The 22,306-nt window shown below is 40.6% G+C and overlaps 1 protein-coding gene across 2 annotated transcripts in view; it reads left to right on the top strand.

The window, feature by feature from the left end:
• Window positions 1–4,113: 4,113 nt before the first annotated feature.
• The window catches only part of nr6a1a (nuclear receptor subfamily 6, group A, member 1a), an 83,796-nt gene continuing 65,603 nt past the window's right edge, over window positions 4,114–22,306 (top strand). For both annotated transcript variants that reach the window (XM_020102347.2, XM_020102346.2), the window contains exons 1-2: window positions 4,114–4,253; window positions 20,279–20,326. In XM_020102347.2, coding sequence (XP_019957906.1) covers window positions 4,187–4,253; window positions 20,279–20,326 — 115 coding nt within the window. In that variant the 5' untranslated portion in view covers window positions 4,114–4,186. The remainder of the gene's footprint in view (window positions 4,254–20,278; window positions 20,327–22,306) is intronic.

Genomic DNA, 22,306 nt, shown 5'->3' with positions numbered 1-22,306 from the left:
CATATATTTGTTGATATATGTAATGGGGGAAATGTAAAATGTCCTCAAAATTAAATTTACTTGAGGAAAAGACAGATACTTAAAAACATACTGCAGTAACAAAGTATATGTACTTCATTACATTCCACCACTACCTTTAAGTGTGGATGTCCTTTTGTATTTTACAGGTCAGACAGTGTACATACAGTCTTGCAATATGTCACTGTCAGCAGATGTGTATATGTGAACTGTGGTGTATGGAAGTATCATAGGCCAATGTGAAAGCAAATTTCCCCATGGGGACAATAAGGTACATCTTATTTTATCTTATCTTATCATCAATCTCATTTTATTATCCCTCAAATAGAGTAAGGAATAACTACTAAAAAAACTTTTAATAGGGAGAGAGAGCCACATGTGACAGATCCTTCTCCCAGGACGGACAGAAGTGCAATAGATGCCACGTGTTATGGAGAACGTCAGATAAATAAGAGTATTTACAACATTGATTAGTAGATACCTTTTGCAACATAATGAAAAAGTGTGTAAATGTTGAAAGTATTTGTACGAACATGTCTGGTAGAGATGAAGGGAGCAGCAATGACAAATGAATGGAGGAGTTATTGTCAGTAATGGTATGTGAGTAGGCATATTGTATGTCAGCAGTTTTGTTAATGTAATCATATCCCACAATCAGCTGCCACTATGATCTCTGATGCACGATTCACTGTCATGATCCACGATGTGGCCACAGCTGTGGTCCTGGATCTGCAAAAGATGAAGCAAAAGGACTCCAGGGAAAAAGTCTAGTCAGAAACATGTGTTGATGAGACATTAATTTCTTTGACACGATAAGGAGGGAGAAGAGGAAAGAGAAGCTCCATGGGTCATGTGTCCCCCGACATTCTAGACCTATAGCAGCAGAACTAAGAGCAGGTCCAAGACAAGCCTGACCTGCTCTAACTATTAGCTTTATCATAAAGGATAAAGGTTTTAAGTCTACTCTTAAACATAGAGAGGGTGTCTGCCTCCTGAACTGAAACTGGGAGATGATTCCATACGAAAGGAGCCTGATAGTTGAAGGCTCTGGCTCCTACTCTACTTTTAGAGACTTTAGGGACAACAGGTAAGTTTGAATTCTGGGAGCGCAGTACTCTAGTAGGGTGATAAATTACTATGAGCTCTTTAAGGTATGATGGTGCAATATTGTTAAGGGTCTTGAAGGTGAGAAGGAGCATTTTACATTGTATTCTAGATTTACGTAACTGGATGCCTGTTGTTGAAGCTAATTCTGGAGAAATGTGGTCTCTTACCTATGCCGTATAACAGTAAGTGTATCTTATCTTATCTTACAGATGGTGTAAGGTGGGTACAAACACAACAGTGTAACTATATGGAGCCAGTACTTCTGTGTTTCACTTCACATGCACTGGTCTAATTTCACTGACTCTGAAATACATATGAGGTTCTGCCCACAGCACCTGGCTTCAGGCTAATACACAATGTGACCACTAGAGAGCAGCACTGACGCAACTATTTCTCACTGAAGACTCTTCGGTGAAACTTGCTGCTCCTGGTGAAAACGTGCTGTTCCCAGACTGGTCCTGTTAAATATTAGTCTTGAATGGGTTGAGGGTACGACACTACACATCCCACAATGCTGCAGGGTGAAATTGCGTAATCTTTGTTGTGTGTTTGCGTTACCTTCAGGGCATGCGGGATTAACCGAAGTTGTTATATTTGGCGACATCATTACAGTAACCCCAGTTTGTGTTTGTTTGCCATTTGGAATTTAGATCTAAAGATGAAAATGAGCGTTTAAAATGGATATTTCTGATATTCATTTGACTAACATCTGAATATGTTCAACATCTGTTCAACACAGCCCCTTTTAACAACCCCATTTGTAGGTAATCAAAAGACAAGGAAAAGACACAACAAGTGGTTCAATGTTATTTAATTAAAACATTTTTGGAACTTCAATTTAATATTTGGTTGAACAACGTTTTTAATAAGTAGATCAAGCCTGCGACCAATCTGTCACCGCAGCCACTTTTTCCACTTGAGTCTTTATTACTTTTATGCATATATTCAAAACAAACTGACATGGAAAAAGAGAGAGGGATTGGGAAACAAAAAACAAAGAATAAGAAAAGAACAAATATTACATTACATTTGAACTTTTTACGATAAGTACCTATTCAGGATTTTATGATCTAGTCATTTGATAATAGTGTTATGCAGAGCTGATGTCTTTATCTCTAACCCTTATCCAGTTTTCTGATTCATTCTTTCACTTTTAACCAAAACTTAGCCTTTCCATCACATATATTTCCTGTAGTATATCTGACCATTGTCCATGTCTGGGTGTGGTCGCTTCCAGCCGTTTCCGGAAGATATGAGCCACTCTCACTTCAGTTTGTCTCAGGGGTTTCTCCGTCAGTCCCCTCTTCAGGCCTCTGTTACAGATGAAGTCCGTTGTTGTGTTTGGTCATTGTCTTGCTTCACAATGAAGTTTTGATGCTCAGTTCACCAGTCATCTATGTCTTTTACAGGACAGTGGTTATGTCTAATGTTGGTTTAATTGACCTGATCACTCTTTTCTCTGCTTCTAAATGTCTCTGTTTTTCTCACACTGGCCTCATACTGGTCTTCATGATGTTTTATCCTTTTTAACCATTAACACAGTTTCCATGGGAGAAACGCAAGACCAGAACCTAGAGCTGAAATTCTGGTCTATTTAAGATTTAAAAAATCAACCGAAAAGGCATCACGTGGGCAACAAGGCCCATGTGTAAATGTTTCTGCTTACTTGAAAAATATTTCTCAAATAAAATGTGTTAAGTTGTTTAACACAGGTGTCAATACCAGGAAATAATAGCTGAAACTCTCTTCTCTTCTCATCTTTCCATCTTAAACATGAACAGATAACTAATAAATACAACAATACTGTTATTCTTTGATGTGCTCTGCTATATGCTGCATCCAGTACACTTCTGTCCACCCTGGGAGAGGGATCAATCAAATTCAATTAATCAAATGTTATTTGTATAGCCCATATTCACAAATCACAATTTGTCTCGTAGGGATCCCTCACACGTGACTCTCTCTGACATGTTTTTACCTGTTATTTATTTTTGGTAGTTTTTTCTTACTTATGGGCAGAGGATGTTGGACCTTATTAAACCCTCTGAGGCAAATTATGTGTTGAATATAGGCTATAGAATTTAAATTTAGATTTGATTGAATCTGACTATTGGAGGGGTAGTCTACATTGTAGGCCTATTACGCATAGGTAGCTCTACTTGAAACAATAGTATAGCAACCTATTCTAATTTGGTTTAAAACAAAACTCTTACAGTTCAGGGTCAGATTTTGTGGAGGGGTAAGGATATTTTGTTTTTGGTCTGTGTGTATTATGAATTAATTCTATTATTTGTTAATTGCGTATGGATTCAACTCTTTATTCAGAAGAGGAAGATTGTGTCTTTAATGATGTGAAGAATTTAGTGATATCTAGTGTTGAAGTTGCATGTTACAGCTGAACACCCCTCACCTCACCCTCTCCTTCCAAACATGAAAAAGAACCTGTGGTAGCTTCAGTTGCCATAAAAACTCAAAAGGTGTTTAGTTTGTCCAGTCTGGACTAATGTAAAAAACATGGTGGCCTCTGTAGAGAGGGACCCCTCCATGTAAATATAAAGTATTTAAATATAAAGGTTCTTTTCTGGGGTAAAGAAAACTACAACTCATACAATTTAGATGAAATGAACTAGTGAAAACATCATGAGGATTATTCTACATTAAAGTTCTGCCAATAGATCCCTTTCACCTAAATCTTACACACTGGACCTTTAATACTTTGCTCTGAAGTTTGAACACCATTCGGGCCGTGAGTCAGCTCTGTAATTGGAAGACACTATCCTCCACCGTCCTGGCAGGCCCTGAACGCACCATCCCTGGGGGTGTGGATCCAGTTACTCCCCGCTGACTGGAGCAGTGGACGGCGGCCGGAGGAGTGAGCCATCCAGGCTGAGGAGGGACAAAGCAGCGCCAGCACCAATCACCTCGGACCGCACCATCTTCATCGTCGTCTTCACCACCACCACCACCACCACCACTGTCACCTCGCCAGCAGCCGTGTGCAGGTTTTCCGCGGTGGTGAGAGGCGACGTCGGGCTGACTCGGGATCAGCCCATGCAGGAGGATGGAGATAGAGAAGAGGACGAATGGGTTCGACTACCCGGAAAGAAACAACAGCAAGTCCGTCAACGGTATGCGATCACACACACACACACGCACGCACGCACGCACACGCACCGCTCGTCCCGTGTGACACACCGCTGCTGTCCTCACCTCAGACCAGTGCGACCATTGCTCCCGCCTGCGCGTTCACACGCACCTCGCCGCACCTTGTCCAAACTGTAGGCTACCTACCTGCAGAAATCTACCACCGGCTGTGTCAGCAGCTGATAACATTCATCTGCTCACATCAACTTTACTGTCAGTCCCCGGGTGGAATCCCCTGCAGCTATCACAGTCTGCATTCTGCCCCCAAATTGTTGCGTTGGATTTGTCTCCCTGTTTGGTTCGAGTGGGAATTATTGCTGTGTGCGCGCGCGCGTGTGTGTGTGTGTGCGTGCGCGTGTGCTGGGCTCACTGGGAACAGAGGTCGGAATGTTTTTATTTGGAGGTGGTCAGTCAGGCTCGGGGGAGATCGTAAAAGGTGAACTTTTGAACTTGGAGAACGCCCTGAAGCCGTTAGGGGTTCAGTCCCCAAAATCCGGCGCTGCACGGGATGGAGGCGATGGAGGGAGGACGAGCGATAGTAAGACGAGATGCGTGGTTCATATGTCGGACTTTAAGCCCGATCTGAGGCCTGCTCATCCCACTGTCTTCAGATGAGAATGGCTGGAGCATGAGCTCACTCCTCATGTCATTTGTTAAGCTGTATTATGCGGTCATATGGTCCACACTGACCGGTGCCAGGCCCAAACATTGCCCCGCACTGGGCCACCTCCCAGCGGCTAGGCCGGGGTATCGTGCACCCACGCGGTCGACCGACGATTTATTGACATTTCCAAGATAAAAATTCCTTCAAGTGCTCTGAAGTGGACATTAAACTGCCTCGTGTTCTCTGCTTGGTAGCTGTGTGTGTGTGAATAACAGGTCACCTTAGTTAACGAGATACATGAAGGCCCGCAGGAGAATGTGATGGATTTGTCCTGTCCAAATGTTCTGATCTGTGATAAAGGTTTTTACAAACAGAATTTGAACAATTGTGAAACCAGTAAATAGGTGGTAAATATAAGAGTAAGTAGATTCAAAGTGTTTAATACATATCTATTTGTATACATGCATAGAAGTCCCTGCTTCTCTGCAGCAACAGATACATGTAGTTCAGAAAAGGCCAAACCGATCAACACTCCAGTCACAAATAATTATACCCTACATCATTTAAAGTAATTTATCAAGTAAAAATAATAATAATAATAATATTAATTTATTAGCCCTTGTTCAGGATTTAATTTTGGAATCATCAGTTTTATAATGGGCAGTTTTAGAATTTCTACAAGACTGATAAAATAAGATTCACAAAATTTAAAGCATTTTAGCAATCAAAACACTGTCCTGAACAGGGTTTTTGTAATATTCTTTCTGTATTTTCATCATTATCTTGATCGAATAACACATAGAATAATAATTTAGATTCAAGAAGACCTTTTGAACAATGTGTAGTTGCCGTATTGATTAGTTGAAACACTAACTATTTTGAGAGTTAATTAATCACTTTGCATTGTACTTTTTTTGGTCGGGGGAAAAAAAGGTTCAATTTCCAAACAAGAAAATAAAGGTGTCAGCAGATTAAAGGATCACGTCACATTTATGCCACCTCAGAGGATGGACAGATGTTACAGATGTTAAAGTGCAGCTGGTTAACCCATCACTGATTGGTGAAAAGTGCAGAAGTGTTGACTGTTGAAGCTTTTTATCAACACACATTGTTGTAGAAACAAAGGAGCTGGACCCTCCTCCAGCCCCTGGATGACATAACCACATTTAAAGAACAAACTCAATTTCCATTGATCTTTGAATTGACCAAGAATTTGGTTCCCCCCCCCCCCCTCCCACTCTCTGCTCAGTGAAGTATGCTTGTTTTAATGTAATTTAACTCAGTGGAAGAAGAAGTAGAGAGAGGGAGGAAGACAGGTTGTGTGGGTGGGAGGGGGTTGAGTGTTTGTGTGGATCCATGTTTGGGCCTTGGGGGTTTGCAGGCTGGCACGGTGGGGTATATGGGCTGAAAGAAAGTGCCTTGTCAGCCGCTGCTCTGGTGCGTGTGGGGGGATCTGTCTTGTCCCTCGGGGCAGGGTGAAGGGGACGGCTGACAATGGGTGGGGCAGGGACAGGATGCGAAACCCCCCAGTGTGACGCTTGAATGATAAGTCAGGAGGAGTACAGTAGAGGAGGAGGGGCCGGTGTTGGTTAGGAGAAGAGGGAGACCGGGGGGGGGGGGGCACAGGCAGATGTAATCCATCATGTCATGTTTTCTTCTTCTTCTTCTTCTTAACTTGACTTCCTCCGCTATCATTAGATCTGTGTCAACACCAGCCATGACAAGAGCTGCACCTCAAAGACACACACAGGCACACACTGAGATTTTAACAGTTGGAACAGATCTCCGATATCAACTTTCGGTTCTAGCATGAGTGTTTTGTGGATAAGAAGAAATATCATCAAAACTGAAAAAGTGGACACAGGCCTTGTTGCTGTGTTCCAGTAAAATGAGGAAAAAAATACCCCAACTAAAACATGTAATGAAAGAATTTTTTACACTCATAAAATTGAGTTAATCTCTCTTATATTGAACACACAACAAATTAGTGCTGCATTTAATATGTAACATCATTATTATCAATATTATAATTATTAAGTTAAATAAAAAAAATGCCAAAGCAGTCACTGATGAATTTAAAGGCCTTCTCCTCTCGTGACAATAATTCATTGGTGAAATAAAACTAGAATTTGGAGACCATGACTTGATATCTATATTTCTACTATTTTGAGTGAATTTGGTAAATTTAAAGTATTGGATTTTCTGATTTTGGGCTTGTAAGGAAATCCAGCAGTTAACAGTAAGATAACCAAACTGATGCATCCTTTGGGTGCTTGTGTTTTCCGTAAGGGCCTGAATTTGATCAAGCACACCATAAAATATCTGTAACTGTTCATTAGTTCAGGGCTAAATGTTAATACATCAAATTTATTAACCTTTTTGAAACATCAGACAGATACTGACAAGGCCTGTTACAATGTTTTTTTTGGAAAGTGAATGCTATTATTTCACTAAATGTTGTAAAACAAGGAAGTTCTTTTTAGGACAAATTTGAGCAGATGCAAGAAAATTCTTCACCCATGGTGATTAGCATTTCAAACAAGGTGATTCATCTCACAACAAGCTCCACAGCAGATGTTTGTTTCTCCTCCATTTTAAAGGCTTAATATTGATGAATGAAGGGATTTTAGTGAGTCATCAGCATGAGGGCCTGCAGACAAAAATAAAAGACTTGAGTTCGATTGTTCGACCCTGGTATTGAAAAGGAAAACAGGCCAAAGTAATTATTTAGAATTATATTATAATGCTGTATTAAAGCTTAAAATAACGCTGACACATGGTTCTGGTTTTTCTTACCACTTGCTGAATAAATTCAGTAAAATAAGACAGTAAAGTAGATTTTGAATAAAAAAAAAAATAGAGAATTGGTGACTGCTCTTTGAGTTTTTAAATAATGAACGATGAAATTAAACCATTTTAAGATGTTGCTGAAAATATTGTAATTTTTTAAAACCACCCTATATATGCAATTGTACTAATTAAAGGCATATTTATCACTATCTCAGTCTCTTCTTATTATAGACAACATGGCATCTATTGCACTTCTGTCTGTCCTGGGAGAGGGATCCCTCACATGTGGCTCTCTCTGAGGTTTCTACGTTTTCCCCTGTTAAATGTATTTTTTTGTGGTAATTTTTTCTCACTCTTGTTGAGGGTTAAGAACAGAAAATGTAAGCCCTATGAGTCAAATTGTGATTTGTGAAAATGGGCTCTACAAATAAAATGTAATTAATTGAACATTTGTGATAGTTTAAAGATTAGGATTTGGTGGTGAAAACGTCGCTGCAGATGGTTTCATGGCTGAAACATATTGTGGTTTACATTCTCTTCTTCTTGTTGTTGTTCTTCTTCTCTGTAAACTCACTTTCTTTGGTATCTGCTGGGATTTCTTTTTTCGTTTTTTCATTGGTAATATTATTTTATTTTCCAAGAAAAAAATGTGCTTTGATTAAAATTTAGTTTAGTATTGAACAAGGACTCTCTAAAATGTCTTCAGACCTACGAATTGGAATTATGAGTACAATTCATATTGCAAAATAAATATTCATGTTTACCTTGATAATACTAAGTGTAAGGAAGACATGTTTTGTTATACATCAGGCTTTATACTTTCTTCATTGTGTTTGTCCAGTATGACAGGTTCACATTTCTGAACTCATAGGCTGGTCCTGTGGGCTAAACCTAGCTGGTGTAGCTATTTATATACAATGTATTGATCGAAAATATTGATTGAAAATTTATCTGAGCCAGTAACATCAGTCAGTAACAAATTTGGTTTATGATGCAACTATTTCAGATTCATGTTAAAAATAAAAAAGTGTGAGACAGAACGTGATCTTTTCTTTCATCTTCACGGTGACTATCAAGATTTTAGGGAGAGAAGAGGATGCATTCAAAGGTGATTGTAAATAATGTAATCATTGTAAGGTGAGGACTGTGTGAGGAATGAGGCCCTCTTCTGTCTGAGAGGTATGGAGGCTGAATGTCCTTGATCCTGATGCCCCTGTTTCCAGGCAACATGCGTTTGTGGTCACGATGACAATGGTCAGATGGGGATGCGACATCCATGACAGAACAGCAGCACAGCCATGCATGTACAACACAGCAGTTTTCATCCTGTTCTTACATCTTATGTTCTTATTCAAATAGTCAGGTCACATAATTCATGCCCCTGTCATAAGCATGTGATTAAAAGCTATGTTCAAACTGAGAGGTGAATTGACAAACCACTATTTTTAAATAGTGTACAACTATATCTAAGATTTATAAGAACTATATCTAATAGTCAAAAGTATGTGTCAAATAAAGTGATATTAACAGATATTATAATAATTTAAAAAGTATAATTTAACTGTATCATCATCATCATCATCATCATCACAGTTTGTAGCTGCCCAAAACCAAAACATGTTATATTTAGAATATAACACTGACCCCTAAACTTTTTGGTGTTTATTCTTCAAAAACAAGAAAAAGTCCAGATTAAATTCTCTTTTGATCGACTAATTGATTGACATAACACAATGCGCTCATGGGAAAAAATATTACTTAAGAAAATCAAGTAAAAAAGAATAGGGCTGGAAAAGAAAAGTTACAAATAAATTTGACAGGGTGTGAACTCAGCACTTAGTAATTTATTGTTTGTGACTTTGTGGCTCATATGTAGTCCTCCCGTTTAAATTGTCCATAGAATTAGTCGAATCAACAAACCTGTCATTTGAATTTAAAAGAACTTTTCAATCAGTTTAGTTTTTTTGTGTGACTTGCAGCACCTTTGTCATTATTGCACAAAAACCCACAACTCTTCCCTGAGGCTGTGCTTGTGGGTTTGTTGTTGCGTGAGCTGTGAGGGACACATGGGGGAGGTGGGAGTGAGCGCTATGGGAACGGTGACCAGGGTCAGTGGGATGTTGCTCTTGAAGCATTAATGGCCCGCTCTCTGCTGACCTCCACATAACCCAGGAAAGTATTTACAGCCTCCACTTGATCCATGAGCTACAGGCTGGGATGGTAGTGAGGCCGCATTCTGGGATGTTTCTTAGCTCCATCCTGGGCACAACCTGAGGCGCTAACAGCTGCTAATGAGTAGTGGGGGAGGATTGGGGAGGAATGGGGAGGAAGAAGCTCAATGCCATAAACCATATTTTTGGGGGAAAGGTATTCTAGTAAGTATGGGGGACAGTAGGTACAATGACACTGGTGATCTGCAGGCAGCGTTTTTGTCAGGGCTCTGTGATATTCAACACGTAGCCTAGCCAGAGGTCATAAACGTCTTCAATTTGAGTTTGAATTTGGGTGGAGGATGAGTTTACAGGCAGTTGTAAAACACTGAACTTGGTATGTAGAGCAGGGACGACTTTCCTGTGAAACTGCAGCACGGAGGATGCAGTTGTTGGGGGGGGGGGGTCATAAAAGAGCAGCTGAGCCGTTTCAGTTTAGAAACGCTATTTCCATTTTAGGGGTCTCCTGTAAGTAGTCATAACAGTTAGGTGCCATCCTACATTTGCCATCTGACATTTGAATTAGAGAGGACACTCAGGTGACTTGTGTGAGGAGAAGGGAGGAGAAGTGGTTTGGAAGCAGGGGTCTTTCCATGCCCAGAAGATAGGAAAGGGTTGAAGACGAGTGGCCCCTGAAGCACATCCCCTCAGTCCCCACTGATCATATCACAGTCAACAGAAAAGACACACAGAGCTGTGTATATTGACTCTTTTAACAGGCATGTGCTAAACCGTTACTGCTCTCATTACCTCAACACACACAAACACACTGTGAGAAGCAAACATCTCCTGCATTGCTCACTTGAGTTCAAGTTTTGAATTGCAGGACTTACGGCTGGAGAACCAGGGCTGCACCAAACACATCTCTCCACAACCAACATGTCTGCCAGTATTTTTCCATATTGTCCGTTAATCGTTAATTATGTCAAATGTCATATTTTGTGCAGGTGGTGCAGCAGGCACAGGCATGAAGTTATGGATTAATTTCCGCTGCAAAGATCCAGTGATCATGTTTACAGCACTGACACCTTCGTCAGCTCCTATCAACACAAAATCTCTTGACATCTTCGTCGGTGTCTTCTATGTGTATGACGCTGCCTTTGGGTTCATAGCAACATTGTGAAAAATTAAAAACACATGTATACTCTACTACTATATCATGCAATGAATATCAGTAGAATACATAGTTGATGTTTTGCCTGAACAGTGAACTAAACGTTGAGCTCACTGTTTTCACTGCCACAGGTCACAGCAGATGTTGGGTCACATAATGTGGAGTAAATCTTTGCTTGGTTCCTGAGAGAGATAAGAATGAAAGAGTTGAGTTTCGGCTGCAGAGCTTAACGTGTCTGTATTTTAACAACTTGCAGCCAAAATTCATGTCAAGGGTCTCAGAGAAGACATCCCCAGAGTCTGCTCTCAAAAAGCAGGGAGATAGAGCTGAATATAAATGTGGCTAAGTGACTTCAGGGAGATGCCTCTGTTTTTTTTTTTTTTTTTGGTATGTTTTGTAAGATGATGATTATCAGATGGCTGCTGCAGGTCTGAGTTTGCACAGTGCAGTACGCTCGCTGGCTCTGGGAGGTAGTAAAACTCTGACCCCTGGTATGATGAAAGGGAAGTGGCTCCTTTGAGCGTGTCAAGCAGCGGTGACAGAGCCCCCGCCCCTCTGACCACAGCGTGACCCTCCGCGCAGCCGCCCGCCGGGATTAACACAGATGAAGACATACATTCATTAGGTTAGCATAACATACACTGCCCTATGAAAAAGTCTCTGAGGCTATAACAAATGGCCTCCAACCCATTGTTTGATATCAGAGGTTATGTCGAAGCATTGATAAAAGGAAGGGTGGATTTTCACCTGAACTTTATCAGTTTAATATCAATGCTTAATCAGATTTTCATCATCATCATTAATCAGAGAAAGTTGTGCTTAATATTGGGGAAAAATCTTCATCGATATTATTTCATGAATGAATACTGGCTTGTTAAAACACTTAAAGGTTCAATGTGTAGAATTTAGTGACATCTAGAGGTGAAGTTGCATGTTGCAGCTGAATACTCCTCATCTCACCCTCCCCTTCCCAACATGAAAGAGAACCTGTGGTGAAGTTCAGTTGTCATGAAAACAAAAAAAAACGGCCTCTACAGAGAGGACCCCCCTCCATGTAGGTATGAAGTATTTAAATATAAAGGGCCTATTCTATGGTAAATTCATACAATTTAGATGAAAAACACCAGTGAAAACATCATGAGGATTATTTAATATTATTTAATACTGCCAAAAAAACCTTTCACCTAAATCTTACAGACTGGACCTTTAATATGAGCTACAGATAATATGGAAGAGCTCAGTTATTTTAACTATTCCAATATTATTTGAACCCACTTTACTTTCATTGTTTTCTAAAGTTGATGCTCCTGAGAACACAAAATATATGTTCTTTTTACCTTCAATTGTACAGTTTGACTTATTTGTTATGTTTATATCTTTATATCCAAAACCTAACTCCACATTACATGTTAAAAGATTAAGTTCTTTGCATCTTAAATTCAGTTTTTTTAATAGTCTAGGATGTGTACTTTAATACATTTTTCAGATGATGTAAAAAGTCTTGTATTCTAATGCTACTTGCATTACAGAAGGTTTAAATGCTCAGTCCTCCAGGTGATGGCCGTGAAACGCTGCTGCCAGTCGAAGTGCGATCTCATAATCATGGAGCATGCCCTGTGAACTTGAGTGGCGCTGGGAGGCTGCACCACGGGGCTGGGCAGCGCTTTGTCAGCCAGAAGCAGCGGGGAGGACAGAGTAGACATTGTGCTGCGCTGTTACACAGCAAGGTCAAGGGTCAGGTGTAGAGGTCAAAGAGATGACTGCGGAGCAGCCTGTGAAAGCCAACACTTGAGTTCCTTCACAATCTGTCATATGTAATATCCACCATGCAGCGTTGAGGGGCTCCGACCCCCAGCAGGCCTTAAATACAGACTGCTAATCAGTACAGAGACGTTGTCATGTTGAAGATGGAGCTCACAGAACTGTTCCTGATTGGTTGTACTCAAAGGTGTCAGTATTGAATTTAGGGTGTACCTGTTGGACCAGGTAATTGTTAGCCTTATCTCAAGGTGCATTACGTAGATTATAGAGAAACCCAACAGCTTCTACAATGAGCAGCATTTTGGTGACTGTGGAGAGAAAAACATCCGTCTGTAACTGGAAGAAACCTCTAGCAGAACTCAATGTGGGCGGCCATCTGCCTTGACCGGTTGGGGTGAGCAGAGAAAATTGGGGAAGAGAAGAGAGGAGTGGAAAAGAGGGGAGAGAATAGAGAAGGGAGGGGGAGAGAGAGGAGAAAGAGACCAGGAACAGTTGTGTAACCAAAGTTTCTCTGAGGTGTTTGGCTCCAGATACATGACTTCTGTTTTTATAAGTAAAAAACGTTATGGGTCATCCAGGCCATAAAGGGATAGTTTAAATTTAAATTCACTCATTATCTAACCACAACTATGCCAATGGAGGGGCAGGTGAAGTGTTTGAGTCCACAAAACACTCTGGGAGTCTCAGGAGTCAACAGTGTGTTTTTTGTTGTTGTTTTTTTACATCTGAAAAAGGGGTCCTATTTACTTCAATTGTATTAGATTTGACTGCAAAACTGTTTACCACTGAAACTCCAAAAGTGTTTTTTGGACTCAAACACTTCAACCACCCCTCCATCGACAGAGTGGTGAGTAGAAAGTGAGTGAATAGAATTGTTTTCGTTGATCTAAGTGATTACAATCATCAGGCGTCTTAGATATGTAGAGCTGGGTGTCATGTTTGTAACAATGTAAGTGTACGTGCTGCTTTCTGGTGGATACTATAGCTGCAGCAACAGCTTTTTTTGAGGATGTTTGATATGGGTCTGTAATTAGTTAAAACCTCAGTGTCAAGAATGGGCTTTTTAAGCAGAGGTTTAATTACCACTACCTTTAAAGCTTATGGTACGTAGCCGGTTAACAAATATGAAATCATTGCTCCTGCTAAAGGAATAGATGTGTCAGTAGAGGTGTGACTTTCTGTCAGCCTGGCTACAGTGCTGAAGAGGAACCTGGGGTTGTTCTTATTTTCTTCTATAAATAATGAATAATAAGAGGTTCTGGCATTTCTAAGTGCTTTCTTGTAATTTATCAGGCCTTCTTTCCAGGCTAGGCAAAAATCATCTTGGCTGGTGGAATGCCACTTCCTCTCCAGCTTCCGTGAAGTCTGTTTTAAAGCACGTGTTTGAGAATTGTGCCATGGAGCTAATGAGTCTGATTTACTTTCTTCTTATTTAGCTTGACGACTGTGTCAATGTCTCCATTTCTCCACTCCATACTTAGTTATAACTCCATCTGCTCTTTTAAGGCTTTCTGAGGCTCCTTACTGTCATGCATGGATGTCTCTTCTGCATGGGGGGTGCCCAAGGGGTAGATCACTCCTCTCCGCTTTGACCTCTCAGCTAGCACAGGATTCATTCTGTCCTGCTGCAGAATGAAAACAATGATCTATCTGTGGTTGCTGCTTCCTCTCATCCATCTTACTGTTGGGAGGGGTGACTGACTGATTGATTGAGCAGAAAGCTGACATCACACAACCCACAACTGTATTGTTCAAGTGTAATTTTGCAAATCAATTCTTGTGTGTATATTTTCTGTGCCTGGGCGATGAGAGTTGTGTTTGTGCCAATGTGCAATCACAGTTAGTTGACGTCCAGCACTATGATACCTTGATCCACAGATATTCATTCGTGAGGGCAAAGCTATTGTTAGTCTGTTGAGCCATTGTGCTCAGTATGAAATCTTTTGGTTTAAGAACCATCATTTATTTATCACTTAATCCATCAGTCATGATTGATTTAGCAAAAATCTAATGAAATGATTTGAATAATTAAAATAACCAAAATCTATTTTGAAATAAAAATAATAACATTGAACACCAAATCACAGAAACATAGTGTCATTAAAAAAAGTAAAAAGTATCTTCACTTCATTTATTTGTCTACATAATTCTTAATAATTTTTACTATACTGACTAATACTACTATACTATTCAATTATAATTTCCTCTTATGTCTGATTAACAGTCCATAGCCCACAGGTTTAATCTAATCTCATGAAAGAAAAGGAAAAGCAGCAAATGTTCATGTTTCAGAAGCTGCAACAAGTGAACATTTGTAATAATTGAACACAATGACTAATAGAAAATCTACCCATTGCTGCCTGTTGTTGTTATGAATCAATTATTATTGTTAGTAATTATTCATCCTAATTAAGTGTGTTCATGTTTGCTATTTTCTTTTTTTTGGTCACCACATGGCCTCTCTCTCTTGCCTGATGTTTTTTTAAACCAGGCCCTCTCAGTGTGACGTTACAGACGGTGCTTGTGTGGATTGCAGTGCTGAGATAAGAGTGGGGCTGGCCCATGTTCGGTCAGGCTAGCAGGTAGAGGCCAGCTTACTCAGATAACAGGCTGGTGTTGCCCTCCACTGGCCATGCGGAACCCTGGCCATCTGTGACAGAGGAGCAGGGACAGTGATGGACTGAGATATGGGCAGCGTTAATGCTGGGGAGGGATTCTCAGGGAGGGCTTATGGCATCAGAGGGTGGGCTACTTGGTGTACATTCAATATCTGCTGTTTAAGCCTCTACACTGTGGCCTCGTGCACAAATCAGTTCAGCCATATGGTGCTTTCTAGGAAGGAATGTTGTGTCTGCTGTACTGCAATATGCATTACATTATCAAGTGTGGATAGTTGTGTAAAGAAGGCAACACAAATTACCTTAGTTGTACTTTAACCGTGCTACGGTAGAAAAGTATATATTGAAGATTATAATGCACCATAGACTGTTTATAAAGAAAAGTGACAGTGTGTTGTAGAACTGTTTAAGGAGGAATCACTAATGGCAAGGAATAATTCTGAGCGTTAACACAGGCCATGTAAACATCCCATTCCAAAAAGGCATGTTTAGAACAGGCACTGCACTAGTAATGATGATAATAATAGAAAATATTGGGGTTGCAGCAGTTTGTCAGACACAAAAAGGAGTTTGATGATGTCGCCTAGTGCGATTTTCACATTTTGTTGACAAAATGATTTAAAAGTGATACAAAACATGATCAGATGAATTGATAATGAAACACGTCGGTGGTTACTTTGCTTGGCTCTCTTCATGGCATCACACATTCATGGATACCATATTCACATAGCATGTTTTGTCTGACCATCTGTCCAGAACTCTTCCATCAACAAAGCAGCAAACCCTCACTTTTGATAAGCTGTGGTTCCAGCTTGTGTCACATTAGCTTGAAAGTTGATGGTCAATCAATCGACAAAATAGCTGCCATTTTTTCTGTCCATGAATATCCTGATTAATTAACTAAATGCTCCAGCTACTTTTCATTTGAGTGTTTGAGCAGGAACTGCAAGTCAGATTTGTGTTCGTCTTCTGCTGCTGCTTGTTTCTTCAGGCATGTGAGACAGAGCAATGCTTAAGAGTTCATGCTTCAATTAGTGGATAAATCACCACATTAAATGCTTGCTCACACTTCTTCTGCCATCTTGAGTTCAGGATGCGGATGCCAGGCTGACAACAGCAATCTGTGCTAAATAATACACTGAGCATGCATGTCTCCATCCATAAGGAGGGAGAAGAGCGGACAAGAAGCTGTATGTTATTTTGATGGGGAGCTGATAGCAGCAGAGGTTGTGAAGGTTTTAAAGGTGAAAGGTTAAAGATGCAGCCTTTCTTTGTCAACACACAATGGGCCACAGCAGAGGAGGCTCCGGCAGTATTGGCTGCTGCTAAAAGCCTCCCCAGCCTCGAGCTATAATGGTCAATAAGCTGTCATGAGGATTAGCAACAGAGACCACACACTAGAGAGCCCCATTCTTCTCTGCTGCATGTCCAGTGTCAGGGAACACTACAGCCTTGAGTACAGACTGAATCAAGGATTAACCCTGATCCCAGCAATGCTACTATTAAGACTGGACCAGATAGCAGAACCAGAAAACTGCTAAATGATGTGTGGGAGGACCTGACAGCTTTTCCATGTACAGGCATTGGCCTGTATTGTAAGATCATTATGGCAGAAAATGGACCTTATTTCCAAAGCATACTTAGTGTTTTAGGTTTTAAAATGAAATACGTAAACATTATGATCTCAGTACAGCATGAACTCTGTCTTTCTGCGGCTTGAAACTTGTCACCCATCACATTGGATGACATATTTGCCTTTATTTTAGCTAATAAGATTGTTTGAGCAGAATTGTTTCAGTCTGCTTTGTATTTTCAATTCAACACACATCTGACAAAAATAGATGCAGACATGATGCTCAGTGAGTTGAACTAGTTTTATATCATAAGTTTTAAGCCTTCAAAAAAAAAGGTAACACAAGAACAATAGTCTGTCTTGCCTGGGGGTATCTAACCACATGGGTATGGTTTTATTTTATTTTTATTTGCACAGTGAAATCTCCGAGTGAGGTGTGAGTCTAAGATTTCTACATCCAGAATAGTTAAATGGAGGTGATGCTGCCTACCATCACCTCCAAATGCCTACGGCATTGAAAAGTGTAATCTATAAATTCAACAGGATAATCCACTCACCACATTCTCATTAGTGCAAGGTCTTTGATAGAGACTCGTCCCACTGTTGACTGCTCAGGTGATGTTTGTGGACCAGACTCAAAAGGGCATTGCTTCCTCTTTTTCTAAAATGCCATTTTGGTTGGCTATGTGGCCCTCTCTGGTTCAGACTGAATAATGTCAACAGCTGCTCATTCATGAGTACCTGAAGATAGGATAAATCTGAATGATTTAAATGATCATCTTATTGTTTCCTTTAGCACAGTCATTAGGGCTTACTTTTAAATCATTCCAATACTTATAACTTTTAAGTATTCCCTCAGCTATTTTGTTTACAGCTAATTAGCTAAACTAAGATGGTGAATATGTTAAACATTATACTAATGGCTCAAATAAAACCATGTTGCTCACTCTGGTGTTGGGTGAAGACAGTCAAACCACAGCTCTCTGCTGCATGGCTAGATGTTTTTTTTTTATTAGGTGAATAGATCCTAGAAACCTGTGCCACGTTGGTGAACAGTTATGTGAAGCGAATAGGGTTAAAACTGTTTCAGTGAAAATGGACAGTGAGGAAATGAATGCAATGCAAATAATTGTTAGTCAGCTAAAATGCTTTTGACCTCTACATCAGAGATGCAGTGGAAGGCGATGGGAGAAATGATTCCTGATTATTTTACAGTAAATCTCATTTAAAAGCTGTGACATATCTCAGAGGGTCAGTATCGTTGAAGTGGGGGGTGCTTGCAGATACAATGCCTGGCTGCGTGTTTGTGTGTTGTACGTCAATATAAGTGTGTGTCTGCACAGGGGAGGGTGAGGCACGTGTGAGCTTGAACAGAGCTTGTGTGTGTTGGTGTATGCTCCAGGGAGAACATATGCCGGTGTTGACTCCAGGCGGGAGTGGAGGTAGGAGGAGGTGGGGGGTGGTTTTTGGGGGGGGGGGGGGGCAGCTGGCGTGTGTCGGGTCAGGGGTCTGCAGCTGTTGATAGCAGGGTGATACACTGACACAGATAGGGGGATCTGACTCACTGATAGCCCCCACTCTGTACCCGTCTGGATGTGAGTGATGGAGCACGCCGGGCACCGTGTAAGTGAGAAGTGGACGATGTATCTCCAGACGGAGGCCACACAGATGGCCAAGCTGCTGATGGAGATGAGACGGTGAAAAAAGTGGGTATAAAATAAAGCTCAGGCAGCGAGAGGGTAATCAATCTGAAGCAAACAGATTGCTCTGGGGTAATGATTAGACCGGTATTGTAGTTGGATGATATATTACATCAGTGTGGTTTGCCTCTCTTGTCTATGGTGCAGTTTGATTGATCCTGTTTGTACAGTACAGTTGCTTAACATTATAGGGATTGTCTATCCAGCACCCTGTTTGATAGGCCCTTTCTTTTAGTTAGGTACAACGTTGTTGTTACATATACTTTGCGCTTTCATTTTCTCAGAACTGAAACTGTCACAGGCTGAAATGGCTTAAAAGAGTAAACAATCTTTTGAACCCGTCATTTGAAAGAGCACTTCAGCAATAGATTTGAAATTCTGAACAAATTTAGGGAAGATTCAGCAGGTATCAGTGGCAAAGAAAGGCAATTTTAGATACCACACATTTTTCTAAACCACATATAAAGCTACAGGATTATTAGTACGCATCATCCAGAGAATAGGATACCATCTGTGTCACTCTCCCCTATTATCAGTTGGTCGATGCTGGTGAAAAACCTGCACAAAACATTGGAGTTGCTGTGTATTTTGGAGAAACTGTTGGTGCTGTTTCTTCAGCTCTACCTCACACGTAATACAATCTGTCCCTTGACGTTGCTCTCTAATCTCTCTGTTTGCGTCCACATTTAATAGTATAACTATCAGATATAACAAATATGCCTGGTCCAAGTAGTGAGGGTTGAATATTGACTGTTATCATTTGTGTGCAGCTGACAGATGTGATATGTTACTCTCCGTGTGTCCGCATGTTTGACACTGAGGGGAATGCATTTTATTTTACTCTTGAAGCTGTAACTGACATGGATCTTGTCAGCTGTTATAATAGTAAATGGCAGTAATCGGTTTATTATGTTTGATATAATTTGCTACAATTTAAGTAAAATCAATATAAGAAAAGTTTTTAATATCTGTTCATTAACGTCGGCTTAATTTATCGTGTCTTACTTTGTGCAGTAAATCATTGTTTGATTCAGTCGAGTGCTCACGAGTAGTGACTTCTGTCCAACAGTGCACTGTTACTTATAACACCGTACTGCCCCTTTTTAATGAATGTAGGTACTAAAGGTGTCATTAGCCTCATTTGGGGAAAAAGAAGCCATGCGAGAGAATGCTTTGATTTCGTCTTCAAATCTTCTGTTGATGATAGCCTGTCAGTGAAAACCCCAAAAGTCCAAGCTGCAAGTAAGGACTGATTTCATAGTCAAATCATCTGTCAGTGACATTAAGACTCCATGTCCATATCAATTTTCCAGAGTCAACCATGTCATGTTAATTGTCGAAAATATACAAATCATTTCTACACAGACGGTTCAATATTTACTTTACTTAAATATTATTTATTATTCATTCCAACAAGATAATCTTTGGGTTTTACTTTAAAATGTAATATAATCATCAAAGCAGTCAATAAACTATTTGTCTGATCAATCATGTTTATACTTCATTGGGATGGGTTTGCCCTTTGTCATTCTTTTATTTGATGGTATTAAATTAAAACTTAATACCAGCATATGAATCTGCATCTACATCTCTCTGTCCAAAACACCTAACAGTTAAATCTTTCTGCCTTTTTCTTCAGGCTTTTACACTGACCATCCGATGGAGTCTGAACAGAATGACAGCATGGGTGAGTTCACAAACAAATTCTATATATCTGTCTACCTACCTACCTACCTACCTGTCACACTGTCGGTCTGTCTGCCTGTCTGTCTGTCTACAGATGGATAGCTCCATCTAGTGGAAGAAGAATGTAGTCATTTTATTGAAAAAAATAATTTCCAGTCCAATCCTCAAGAGGGGAGTATAAACTCAGTAATAATGAAGCAGCTCTGTCAATGTGCAGCCGTCCCTTGCTCCTCAGCTTCAACCGGGAGTGATGATGCAAAATTTCACCAGCAGGTTAAAATGATGTGTTTAAAAACAGCTAGAGATTTTCTAGCTTTAAAAAAAATAAATGTCTGTCTGCAGTGCAATCCTGGTGGAGTGGTCAGCTGCGTTGTTTTCCAGTTTGAAGAACACCATTTTAATGCCATCATCAGAAGTGTCCCTCCATGGCGGATGAAACGCCAACTTGAAATGTGAGATGTCAGAAATGTGTGACTTCTGGCACAGAGGAAACTGGGAGCAAAGGGCCAGGGGTGATGCAATGGTCCAATGTTAAGGTCCAGGTTCAGGCGAAGTTCATTTGGGACTCCCCTGGCTGCTATTGCAGCGCCAGGTGGCACCATGACGGGGTCAGAGGTCGGACACAGTTCAGAAACTACTGACCTCTCTGTGACTCTGTGCTGACCTGATTGTGTACAGCTCTGCTCCGGCCTAGGCTTTCTTATCGCTCCCTTTATAGACCTGTGAGAGGAGAAAGAAGTGGTGGGGGGGGGGTCACTAAGAAGTGGAAAGATGCCTGAGAGGAACTACTAAACCTGCGCAAATAGTGAATGGCTGGCATTGTTATATGTTGCAGGAGGAGGCATGGATTTATGAGGCTAAGTCTGATTGGGTTGTAAACTTGACGAGGTAGACTCACGGCTGTGGCCACTCTCTCTCCTCCTTGCTCTCTCTCTCTTCATCGCTCTCTCTCTCTCTGATGGCCCTACTTTGCTCCCAGGATGCCTCAGTGCATGCATTGGGCAAGGGTGATGCAGGGGTCAAGGGGGCTGAGGCAGGGCTCTGCAGGCTTGTAAATGTTCTGACAGTGCTGGGAAATCAGAGACCCCCATTCAGTGTCCAAAAACCCAGGTCAGGGGCCAAATAGCTGAGTTAGCAACAGCTGTTTTCAACACTAACCCTGTCAATTCAGATAAAGTTTGCTTCTTTTCCTTGGTCCTTCTTCTGAATCTTTCTCCAGAATCTCGCAGCATGCATCAACATCTTCGTGACCATCTTCATCCTGCAGACGGTCTTTTTATTGGAGATTGATTTGTGGTTCACTGGGTTGTAAACAAATAAGAGTGAGGTATCCTGGGCACAGATGTAGCTCTTTGGGGTGGTGGTAGAATGCAGGAGTTCATAAAAGCTGGAGCTGTAACTCTTAATCAGTCACACATCCTCCTGGATAAATAATTGATCCTTTCAAAGCCTCATCCTAAATTGAGGCTTTTGTATTTACTTGTGTTCTTTAATCCAAATGGTAAATGATTGAAGCAAGTTCTGTGAAATCTATCCTTCATATTAGGATCTTTTTTTATAACCTATGTAGGCACATGTTTTGTCCCTTGCCTGTTTGTGTCACTACACAGCTGACCAATTGCTGCGGAGCGGGTCATCAGTGGGGTTATCACACTACCTCTGTTCTCTGGTTAATCATTACCAGCTGGGGACAAGACTTTCTCTGTTAAACTTTGCCTCCGAGTGACTTGTCTCTCTTCAGTCCAAACAACTCACATCATTGTCTCTGAGGAAGTGTACAAAGTAGGAATGAAAATAGGTTAAATAATGACAAATTTGTGTACATAAAAAAAATGTATTCATGTATTCCCTACTGGATTTTTAACATGGATTAAGTTATCCACTATTGATTTATGTTCTGTAGAATTATTTAATTTCACTGGTCATTTATCTGAAAAGAAACCCCCGCCTTGTAAATCAGCACACGCAGCGAAGCCTCCTG

Source organism: Paralichthys olivaceus, chromosome 4 (genome assembly GCF_024713975.1).
Source record: "Paralichthys olivaceus isolate ysfri-2021 chromosome 4, ASM2471397v2, whole genome shotgun sequence".
Taxonomy (NCBI): Eukaryota; Metazoa; Chordata; class Actinopteri; order Pleuronectiformes; family Paralichthyidae; genus Paralichthys; species Paralichthys olivaceus.
Note: the sequence above shows the minus strand (reverse complement) of the source record. Positions and strands in the feature narration are given on the sequence as shown.